General features: G+C 41.9%; 1 protein-coding gene across 1 annotated transcript in view; it reads left to right on the top strand.

Moving 5' to 3' along the window:
- The window catches only part of UBE2S (ubiquitin conjugating enzyme E2 S), a 171196-nt gene that overhangs the window by 21684 nt on the left and 137012 nt on the right, over positions 1-12500 (top strand). The window contains exon 2 of the mRNA XM_044081540.1: positions 4515-4662. Within this exon, the coding sequence (XP_043937475.1) occupies positions 4515-4662 (148 nt within the window). The remainder of the gene's footprint in view (positions 1-4514; positions 4663-12500) is intronic.

Genomic DNA, 12500 nt, shown 5'->3' with positions numbered 1-12500 from the left:
GTCTATGGGACCGGACAACATCCCAGGCTGTGTTTTACACAAACTTCAGGAAGAACTGGCTCCCCACTTAAGCACCGTGTTCAGTAATAGCCCCACATCAGGCTTTGTGCCCACCGAATGGTGCACAGCAACAGTTATTCCACTTCACAAAGGGATAGCCACCACTGATCCCAGGAACTAGCCTGACTATACGTTCCATGGCCTTGCAGACCAGGCTCATTATGGAACTCGTAAACAAAGACATTGGTAACCTCCTAACTCTGGATCCCACTCTGTTCGGGTTTGTGAAAGGCAGATCATGCTTCCTGAATCTGATCGGCTTCTTTGAGGCAGTCACCAAAGCCGTAAATGAGGGTAAGGTGGTTCACACAGCCTATCTTGACCTCGCCAAGGCTTTTGACACCATCCCCCGTTCTGGAATTATAGCTAAACTCCCTAAACTAGGTATAAATCCCTACATCACAAGATGGGTTGCCAACTGGCTCACTGATGGAACCTACACTGTAAAAGTTGCAAACTCCAAATCTGACCTCAAACCAGTGACCAGTGGAGTACTGCAAACTAGGAGCCATAGTAAAATCCCCAAATGATGTGGACATCCTACAGAAGGGCCTCAGAGACAGATGCCTGGTGTCAGAGCCATGGCCTCAAGCTCGGTGCAAAAAAGTGCAGTGTCGCCCTCTTTGGGAAAAACTTAGACAGCAATCTACTTAACACTGAATGTTTGATAAGAGACCTTGTGACCCAGGTGGACAGTAGTCTCTCCTTTGATAGTCTCATCGCCACAGTAGTCGGGAAGTCCTACATGGCACACCATCATAAAAGGGTTCTCATCCAGGAAAAGAAGTCATTGTTCCCCTCTACTCGACACTCATTAGACCCGTTATAGAGTACAATGCCCCTTTTGGAATGTACATCCCAAGACATCTGAAGCTGCTGGAAAGGCCGTAGAAGTACCTCACAAAGAGGATTACTGGCCTCAAACAAATGCCCTACACGGACTGTCTGAAACTCTAGCTTTACTCCGTGGCATATTTCCTACTCCGAGGGGATTTCTGCCTAACATATAAAGCTATGTTAAACCCAGAGCTGTTGGACATGCTACACCTTAAGAAATCCCAATCCCTCCTAGCTACACTCTCTAGGGACCGAAACTTGCCACCACATTAAACAGGACATGCTGGAGGGATAGATTCCTGTCCCAGAGACTTCCCATACTCTGGAACAGGCTACCTATCTATGTCAAAGGTCTTCATTAGCACTCTTCAAGAAAAATCTTGATGAGTGGATGGGAAATAGGAAATACACCCCCGGGATCTCTTCCCATGTCACTGTCGAGCAGAGACACAGAAAATAACTTTCTTGGGTGGTGTAAACCAGGGAACCTTGTTGGCTAGGCTTACGTAGGCCCTTGGGCTAATGGCCTAGTACCTACCTATGAAATAGATGCTGAACACTGAGTGAGTGAGTATTTGAAAAAGTGTATTAGTGGGTTTGTCAGAACTCTGATTGGTGCTAAGAAAAGGAACTAAGTAGGGCAAAAATATTAATATTGGAAACGTTTAGAAGTGTATTTGGATATTGTTTGTGTGTTTATCGTAAGATTTATATTTTAAGTACAATGGTGGAAGATGAGCAGTATCACAAAAAGTAAATGGCTTGGGAGATGCTTTTAAAACTTCATTCAGTATGCTATACCCGACGGTCTTCAGCAAAGCATGAAGTGAAATGGATTGGTGATGCAGATCTATTTATTTGATAATGATACCTTAGTTATTTTAAATGAGTTTGCATTCTGAAATGGATTTCAGTAGTCGTAGGATGAGCCCTGTCGTTCAGCTAAACTATTTGAATACAGACACAGCTGCAGTATTAGATCTGGTTATTGTAATTTTTTTTCTATGCTTACATATTATCGTAACCAGATTTGCAAGGGCCAGAAATGTCTAACATTTATGCGGAAGTATGAATGTTAATCTGAAAATGTTTATGCGGAAGTATGAATGTTAACCTGAAAATGGTCGCTTGAAGGGTTTATTTCTACTGCATCATGTTTATAGAAGAGAAATGGACAAAATTCCTCTTCCTGGGTAGTGCCGATTCCTGACTCGAGTTAATGAGGCGTTCAATGGAGATGCCTGCTGCTTGTGAGTCCTGTGAAGGACCACTTTCTTTCTTGCATTTGGTTTACATTTTGACTAAGTATTTTGTGAAGTACATTTTATGCAGAGAAAGTATGCACGACAGGAAATGAATCCTAATAGTACAGGTAAAAAATGCTGTCTCCTAAATGAATCCTGTCTGTCAAATACTATATTCACTGCTTCGAAGTACAAGGAGAAACTTCATGTTCATGCATGTAAATATGACCATATGGGGGAAAAAACAGCGTAAAACCATGAATGTTGCTGTGGAATAGAAAACATCCATAACGCATGCTTTTTACTAAGAAGCCTCCAGTAGTATGCAACCCAACAGTCACAGCAGCATGCATGGAATTTGACATTGCATTGTGAGGGTGGAAATAATTTTTCCATTTCACTGTGCTGTGAGAGGCAGCTTTGGAACTATTACAGTAAAGAGTTGGTGAGCCTCAAAGATGAGTTTATGTAAAATTTCCTGGTAGGAGACTGTATCAAAACCTTTTGGTAGGTTTAGGAATATGGTGGAGACTAGGCTTCAGCATTTCTGTGGATGTTAACAGTAGTAACAAAATTTAAGAAAGCAGTGTTTGTGCTGAGTATGGAAGCTTTGTTGGGTTGAAGACCAGAAGCTGGTTAACTATTAAAAAATGCATACAGAAGCAACTTATCAAACATTTTTGATAGGGGAGACAAAAATAGCAGTTCTGTAGTCCTGAAAGATCTATATCTGTTCACCCTTGTGCAGTGGAATAGTGAATTACTATTTTTTTCTTACCCTGTGGGGGGAGGGCTTTATTTTCAATTATTGCCAATGTATCAGATAATGCTTCTTTCCCTGGTTCTGTCTGAAATGGGTCTACTAAACCAGCTCATTTACCTGGTAAGCAAATGGCAAAATAAATAAAATTGCTGGATCTCAAGCAGCAGCTTCAGAGTGAAAGATGCCAGAGAACCACCCCAGACCAGCACTTCAAGTGGCAGCAATCTAGAAAAACTACCTGGGGTATCCTAGCTACAAGTTTCTGCCTTGATGGTCAGTTATATGATGAAAACAAGTTGCCAGAGGAAAATTATATCCATAACTGAGACTGGCTCTCTTTTAAAATAAACTTTGGTAGAATTTGACTGCAGCATTTGTCAACATAAGTTGGTAGATTAAGGGGAAAATGTGAAGCTGACAATACCCTTTGGGAACAGCCTGCAAATGTCAGCCACACTTCCTGAAAAAAATGCAACAAATTTAAGTCTTTCCATCTATGAAGATAGACCCAGAGCTGTCTGTGAAACACTCTAGGGTATGTAGTAGGTTGTCATTGAAGTGGTTTAGAAAGAACACTTGAGGTTAATTAACTATTTACGATTGGATACTGAAGCCACCATGGGAATGAATGCTGGATTGGTATGGTATGATGCTGCAGATGTGTAAAAACTTTTTATTTCCCTGTCGTGATGGCCAACCAACAGTTTTTTATGACGCACTTTTTGCTCCGAGGAAAGCTGGCTAACTATTAGGCAAGTTGCTTTTGTATGCATTTTTCTAAAATTTTTGATGGGGGAGACCAAACAGTTCTGTAGTCTGTATGTCTGTTCACCCTTGTGCAGTGAACTTGGATGTCTTGTTTTTAAAGGTCACATGGAGGAGTAGAGTCTTGAAATGGTGGATGAATAAATCTTTTCCTTAAAGGCTTTGCATAGTTTGAGGTGCCAGTGTGGAGTTTTGCAATCCCGGGTGGAAACTTGAAATAGAAGCCAACTGAGCTTTGGTTGTGAAGTTGGAGTGTGTATTTTATAAGGTAAAGAAAACTGTAGCATATCTGCAATGGAAGTAGAGTAAGGATCCAAGCCTTGTGCATTGGCCCAGATAGTTTCCATTTACTTTTGCGGATCTTGAGGCAGTTGCTTCTGAGAAGCAAACAGTATTGTGGAACAATTCCTCTGAAAAGGCAGAATGCCTGGTCATTAAACGAACTGGAGAAACTATGCTGTTAACTTGAGTTTGAAAAGGTCTAGATGATGCTGATGGGGAGGGTTGAGAGAGATTCATTTGAAGATCTGGAAGCCGGAGGGTGGGGTTGGGAGGGGGTTCAGCTAAGGCCTGAGCAGGGGAAACCAGGTCTGGCTGAGACCGTATGGAGCTATGAGGGTTATCTGCTATTTGTAGCTTGCTGTAGGAATGTGATTTATATTGGAATGGAAGAAAAGGCATAAAGATGACTGGGGGGCACTGGGACTAAAGCTTCCTTTGGTGGGAGCCCCTCTTCGAAAAATTAGAAAGTACAGCACCATAGAGGGGTACAGTCCATGATTTTGGTATAATATATTGAATCGCAGTAGACACACTCATCACATTATCTGATTTTTGTCTTTCAGAATTCCAATGTCGAAAACTTTCCTCCTCATATCCTTCGTTTGGTTTACAGGGAGCTCACAACTCTCACTTCAGAGCCCCCAGAAGGTATCAAGCTTTATCCCAATGAAGAGGACATAACTGATATACAAGCAACAATAGAAGGCCCAGGTGATGTATTCTGCTCATAGACTGAAAAAACATTATCTCTGTGGGTAGACATGACCTCACGCTCCTTGAGAAACAAATTTTTAAATTCTATTGCTTAAAAGGGTGTTTTATGCTTTCTCAAGGTGGGTACTCTGAAATGGTCACACACACTAGTATATAATGTTAATAATGAGAGAGATGCAGAAAGATGCGTTCATGCGAGTGCTTCCCTTCATGGATATATCTCTGCTTTTTATTGGAGAAATTTTAATTTTGACATCGTTTGGGGTTGTGACTTCTGTAGAAGTAACCTGTTCATGTTTTTGGAAGTCTTGTTACTTGTTTTTTGGAATCACATTTGTGGCAATCCATTTTAGTTATCTTTCCATTAATTAATATAGAACATCTGAAAATGAGTCCCTTTGTGGCCAGGATAGCAAGTGAAATTTTAAATTTGATAGTAACAAACTAACTTAAACCAGCTTTTTCAGTAAATTATTCAGGTCAAACTGAATATTTATCACATTGCATATATGTACTTTTGCAGTTTAGATGGAACAAAATGCATTAGAACAACCCCCCCCCCCTCCAACTTTGTGTCCTCCTGAAAGTAGACCAGGGAAAGAGGCTTCTTGAGTGTCCACGTCGGTCATTGTGTATTGTCATTGCCATGGGCATTGAGGGCTGTATCTGCAAAAGGAATGTCCACTTAAGCTTTCTTTAAAAACATGTCATGGATGATGTGTGTTGCAGTTGTGTGGACATCATTAAATATATTTGACAGCACAAGAGCTACAGTCCTTGGGTATGTCTGAGTAGTCACCCAAGAGGTTAAGCTTGGGGCTTTGTCTTTAAAGGGAGAATGATAATAGAATCCCCCTTTCCAGAAACAATATGTACTTGGCAATAGGGTAGATTTGTATACTGGTAGGTGTCCGTCCTGTTCCTGTGTTGCCGTATTCCACATGTGTGTTTATTCTTCATTTCGCGTGCGTTCGGCCAGTATTCCAAAGTTTTTCAGTCCTTCAAGGTGTGTTGGGCATCTGTGGCTGCAGGAACGTGGCCTATAAGTGACATCTGAATGCACCAGCCCTCAGAACTCTTCAGCCGTCAGTCGTATGCCACGTATTCTTGCTACTCGCTGACGTCTGATTAGGAAAAAATTCTGGTAAGTACCTCATTGGGGAACCTTTCAGCTTTTCTCTTGAACCTTTATCTAGAAAACCAGCGGTTAAAGCAAATTGATGGAAGGCATGTCCACCCCTCGTCTGAACCACCTAAGAAGAGGGCCAGAGCCATGTGGCCTAGCTCTTCTGCTGCACATCTACTGCCCGTACCTCAGCCTGTGGCCAACGTCTGCTTGGCAGAGGAATCTGCTTCCGCCATACAGGATAAAGCAGGTGCCTATGAAGTCCATACAGGTTTTACCGGCATCTGCCTCCGTCACTAGGGCGGAACCAGCGCACTCTGTGGGCATATCTGATTCCACTGAACCCACCCATCCATCTGACTCTGCCTTCTCCTAGTTGGACGCCAGCTAGGCCTCTCTAGAAAAAACAGAAGATAAAGCATCCCTCTTCACTGTCTGAGAGCATGTCCAATTGGCAAGCTTTCAGCCAAAGCCTATTCAATGCGTTCATAGCCCTACATTCATCTACAATAGGGAAGCCCTAGCATTGTCCCTCCTGTTAAGTCCTAGGCCCCAGACCACTGATGCATAAGGAGGGACAAAGAAGAGGAAGAATTTTCTGATTCCTCCGAGGAATCCTTCTCCCGTTACTCGCACAGCTCCTCCCATATGAGGTATGGCTCACCAGAGTCCATTGAGCCCGATTCCCAGTAGAGGATTTAACTTTGAGGACACTATCTAGTAAAATGAAAGATCACTTTGTGAGACTCCAGTGACATGACTGAGATGCAAAAGAGGTTCTGTGACCTCATATAGATGGGACTCTCCCACTCCTTCTGCTATCACTCCTATTCTGCCGGCTTTTCTGGATGCTTTTTCATCAGTATCCCTTAACCCTGTCTCCCAACCTCCAGCCCTTCACAGGGCGGACAGATTGTACAAGGTCCCTGAATCAGAAAAATTCCTGCTTAAGTGCCCCCCGGCTTACCCAGCCACCATCATCATTTCTACTGAAAGGGCTTCCAAGCAGTTTCCTACCGCAACCATTCTTCCAGCTGACAAGGGCAGCAAGACAGTGGAACGTCTTTGCAAGAAAATGTACACATCTGCTAACCTGGCATTCAGGGCCACAATTTACCAGACTCTCATAGCTAAGCACTCCGTAGCCCTGATGGATAAGGCCACTAGGGAATTGGCTGGCATAACAAATTGTGCAGCCAAAGCATCACTGTCCTCCCTACTAGCTCTCGCTTCCCAGGTGAATAGACACACTATATAAGATGCAGCTGAAGCCTCAGCCAGGTCAGGGGCATCAGCTTCTGCTTTAAGGAGATACCCTGGCTATGTCTGCAGCCCCTCCCTGATGACTCTTCGGGGCTAAATTGACTGCCCCTCTAGACCATTCTGCCTTGCTTGGCACCAAAGTAGCTGACCTCTTCAAGTCTCTACAACAGAAAGGTAAAGAAATTCGAGACCTAAAACAACTGCTAGTTTTGCCCATCCTTAAGTTCCATAGGAACCACCCTGCCAAAACACAATTCATTAGAAAACCTTCTCTCCCTATGGCCCCCTCCAGACCCACCCCCCACTCCTGTCTCCTGCATGTACACATTACCTCAGACAATTGGGTTCTTTACATCATCCAGAATGGCTACTTCATGACCTGGATCACCAACCCAGTAAAACTGGGCACTCCACAGCCACCCACCAGTCAGCTTACTACTACTTCTGAAAGCTCTGCTGGCTCAAGGCACCATAGAGCCAGTGCCTCAGGGAAACGAAAGGTAGATGATTTTACTCCAGAACCTTTCTGGTTCCCAGAAAAGATGGACCATGGAGACTTGTACTAGATCTCTAATGTCTCAATCCCTTCCTAAAGGTGCCTGCCATCAAGATGATCACCCTCTTCCCCCTGCTCCTGCCTCAGGGGTTCATAGCAACCGTGGACACACAGGATGCATATCTGCACATACCAATAAACCCAAATTCAGGAAGTACCTGAGGTTTTTGGCAGGCTCATCCCATTTTCAATTCACTGCCTTTCCCTTTGAGCTTTCCACTGCACCCAGGGTATTCACAAAATGTCTGGCTCCAGTCATCACCTATTGCAGGACAAGGGTTATCCAAATATTCCCTTACCTAGACGACCTGCTAATCCAGGCAAGCAATCAGAAGACCCTCATTATTCACACCTTGCTTTTTTCTTTGTTCTCCCCATAACGGCTCATCGAAACTGTAATTCATTTGTGTGTTGTTGTTTTGTGTTTTTAGGGTGTACGATTCATTAGGTTTTCTTACAGCTGGCATGAGATTATTGCTACAGGATTCTTATCACTTTTGAATTGCATTTATGCAACAGGTAGACCTCCATCTTCATTCAGACCATTTCAGCAGGTGGACATCACTTGGCATAGGCTATGAGTGCCATCTCCTATTTGCCTTTTAGTGGCAAAAGATCTGCTGGTTTTTTTTGTAGTTCATTTGTTGCTGCCTGAACTAAATGGCCAATCTTGGCTAGAATTTGTTTTAGGCCTTCTTTTTATCATCAGTCTGAATTGATAGGGTTTCATGTTTCAGAGCAGGTATTGGTACCAGTTGGATTGTAAAACTCCTCCCAGGTTGCTAATTTGATTACTAGTATTGAGATCACTGTTGCAGTAGTCTGTGTTGCTTGCGTTGTATCCTGCCAAGGATATGACCATCAGCCTGGGTTATATCATATATATATATATATATATATATATATATATATATATATATATATATATATATATATATATCCCATTCTGAAGACTGTATGGGCCTCCTCGAAATTGATTAAAAGTATAGATCTGCAGTCATGAGACTGCATACATAGCTGCTGACTTCATAAGACCCAAGTGTAATAAGTCTAAGATGACCTCCCTGCTTAGTTTAGCAGAAGCATATCTGTGTCAAGCAGGAATGGAAATCAAATCAGAAGTAAATAAAAAAAAAAAAAAATCAGGCAGCAACTGAATGTGTCCAAGTAATATCCATATCAGATGAGAAGGCAAGAAATGTGGAAAATGCATAAATATAGTTGTAAGTATAAACTTACCGGAATGGTTAAACAGGTGGATGTAAACCAGAAGACAAAATGTTAATATTGGCAGACCAAGCTGGACTACATACAGTTTTACAAAAGTGCATTGCACATGTGGGGGGAAAAATAGACAAATGCAGGTTTTGTAAAATAGAATTTGAAACCATCGCACATCTTGTTACTGGTTGTGATATATTGATGGCAGAAGGACTGTATACTGAAAGGTGTAATGTGGCAAGACTGTTGCATTGGGGATTGTGCAAACGTTGTTTTTCATCATAGAAACATGAGCCACAAAGCTTGTAGAAGATTATTGCATGGGATCGCCCATTGCCAACAGTTCAAAAAATGGGTCTATAGCACAACAGCAAACATAAACTCTGATTATATTGAACGGCACAGCAAGTTTTTTCCCCAGGGGAAAAAATTTGCTGGGCCATTCTCCGGGCTTTGCTGTTTTCTCCACTGGTGCAATCTCTGAGTTTGTATATTTAAGTTGGGGTGGGGGGAGGCCTCCACTTAATTTTGACTGTATACTAACATTGTTTTTAATTTTCCCTGGGAAAATTCGCTGATCGTTCCTTCGCATTTTTCAGCTTTTGTACTTTGAAGTTCGATATATCAGCGTTTGCTATTTTTAGTGTTTGCTGATGTGATATAGACCCTCAAAAAATAGATATGGGAGAGCCAGATATAGTAGTCCATGAAAATAAGACAAAAGTGTTATTGATTGAAATTGCTACACCCAGTCACCCAGTCAGTACAGTGACTTAAGTACAGGAAGAGTTCTAAAATACCAGGCTTTGCAGGTAGAAACGAGGGCAGTGTGAAAGAAGGGTACTCTGACAGTTCAATAATGGTAGGAGCAATGGGCCTTGTAGGAAATAATGTGCAGTCATACTTGGATATGTTAACTCTGTATGAACTGCAGGAGTAAATACTGGGCACATGGAGTGCTGCAAAGAGCACTTCTGACCATCAAAGACTGAAACAATACTAATTTCAAGAATTTTAATCGTACCTTGATTTGGGGAATGTGGTCAATTCCAGTCATGGTATTGGAAACCTAAAAGACTTGGAGAAATTAAAAAAAATACGCATCCTGTCAGGATCTGACAGCCGACTTCCAAAGCTTTAGGATGCCAAAACCTTCAGTACTTGCCACTGAAGTGAGCCCTTCTGCATACTTTTGAGAGAGTTTGGTTAACACTTCTTTGAGGCTGGGCAGATGAGTATCCTTTGGGGATTTTACCTCAAATCTGAGGCTCCTTGAAAAATATCCATTGTGAGAAAATTCTACCTTTGTCAAGGCTCCTTGACTAGCAGTTAAGATTTGTGGTTTTGGGAGGGGTGGTCATCAATTTTCCCACTTGCTTGTCGGATACTATATTTTTAGTCTACAGTCAGCCCTGGTTCTCTGTGGGAGTTATCTTGTACATCGCTTTTCCAAAAAACAAAATTAAAAGATTCTTTTGCCAAAATTTAGGTTTAGCGGCTTTGGCTAATGTTTTACTAAGTTCTATTTTTCAAAATGGAAGTAACATACTCCACTTCAATGCTCTGCTGTCTGCTTGTCAGACAAAGCAAGGCATTGATCTGGGTCTTGATAGCTTGTCTTGCATGTTGAAGGAATGACTGATATCCCAGGTGGCTTTGGTCTTGGCTTCAGCTTCACAATCTGGACAAGGTGGATCTTCACTCTTTCACACTTGCACTTTTTTCGGTGGCTCTATTACAGCTCCTTGGAAAGCCCCTAAGGACTAGGAAGCAAGTATGCCCCCTGTGGCTGTTCAGATACCCTCTTCAGGCTAGAAAAGACCATTCTTGACATCTGTAAAGGGAATGGGAGATGCTACTTCACTAAGCTGGTCTGAGGAGTTCTTCCTGTGAAAGGGACCATCCTTCAAGCTGCCCTCTTTCTAGGGCATTTCCCATGAAAAAGAAACTCAAAACTAGACTTCTCCTGGGAAAGGAACCTTCCTTCAAAATCCAAAATTAGACTTTAGTCTTCTCCTTTGCCGCTATTTGGAGCCTTAAGTGCTGAGTCAGTCTTCCCCTCATTTAAAAAAAGTTTCCTCTCTGGGATTCAGATTCTGGACTGAGGGCTGGAAGTAAATTTAGACTAGGACTATACTTCAAGTCCCCCCTCTACAGAATGGGCAGTGTGACTCGCAATGTTTTTCTGCTGTCATTACTAATTTGCTAAAGAGTCGTCACTTTTCTAATGATATTGCCAGAATGAAGGACTTGTTTCAAACGCACACAAATTACCAAAGCCCCATCAAATATATGATTTTGATACAGGCAGGTTTTCCTCATCCTGCAGCTTTTTACACGTGTTGCTAAGCCTTAGAGGATTCTTTCTTGGTAGCCATCTGCTCCAGGAAAGTCTGGTATATAATGCGCAACACATCCATAAACTACTTTTTTTTTTTTTTTGCTACCTTGTGGTCAGATCCTGCAGTACTTTCTCTAGAAAAATCTGTTTTTCCAAATTCCTTAAAACAGCCAACCCTATCCCTTCTGGCAAGCTGGGAAAGGTCTTTTGATAGGTTTGGGTAGAAAGTTTTATATTTGTGACTTGGCCTTCCACAGTAGTAAGTTGTAGGGTTTGTCTTGGTTTCTGCTGACCTCTTGAGAATATGATGAAATTTTAGTTTCTGACCTTCCTTATTCAGAGGCTAAGGAATCTCTGAATTCCTTAGCTTCATAAGAGTCTAAGGTAAGCACATTTTACAGAATGTATGACAGTGCTAATGCTGTTTCTGCAACAGCTGCCATTTGAGTCATTGATGAGATTTGCCTCACTGTATTCGCAAACAAATTGCCATAGGATGTCAAAGTGGAGATCTTGAGTGCTCCCCTGGATAGAGATGATGGTCATTCCACTGCTGAGAACTTTTAGTTTGAAAGGGGGAAAGTTAATTTGTGTTGCCATTTAAATTTTGTCAACTCTCCGTTCCAAACTTCTAATCTTCTCTTCCATTTCAGGTTTCTCCAGCAAGGCTAAGGCAAAAGCAGTTCCAAAAAGCAATGGCTGACAGGTTCAAAGAGCAAAGAAGGGTCCTCCCAAAATCAAGGACGGTCTAAGAAATCGGACTTTACTATAGGCTCCCTTAGGTGTTTTTCCTCCATCCTACCCTGATGACACTCTAAAGCTATCAAGTCTAGGTCTTCACTGTCCTATATGGTACCAAATAACTAGCTGACACTGTTGCATTGAGAATCATTCTTAAGGGTTACAAGTAGGATTCCCTTCCTTCCTGTCGAGGAATTCATCTGCATCCATCCAATCAAATGACCTTGTTTTTATATTGTAAGACCACATATTGTCTTTAGGGGGGGCGGTTGTAGCAGCTGTTCTCCCAGATCATTCCTCCTCTGTTTTGTAGTAACTCTGAATTTAAAAGATGCGTATTACATTCCAGTTCTGTACAAGTTCAGATGCTTTTTACATATATAAAAAGTTTACACACCCCTGTTAAAATCCCAGGTTTCTGTGATAAAAAATGAAACCACAATAAATCATTTCAAAACTTTTCCCACCTTTAATGTATCTATAACTTGTACAATTCAATTGAAAAGCAAATCTGTTGGGGGAAAATATAAAAAATAAAACCTACAATATGCTGAATAAGTGTGCACATCTTTAAACGAATACTTTGA

The sequence above is a fragment of the Protopterus annectens genome, chromosome 1.part1, assembly GCF_019279795.1.
Source record: "Protopterus annectens isolate FY-2018-M chromosome 1.part1, PAN1.0, whole genome shotgun sequence".
Lineage (NCBI taxonomy): Eukaryota > Metazoa > Chordata > Ceratodontiformes > Protopteridae > Protopterus > Protopterus annectens.
The sequence above is the reverse complement of the archived record's forward strand: the minus strand, read 5'-3'. Positions and strand labels throughout refer to the sequence as shown.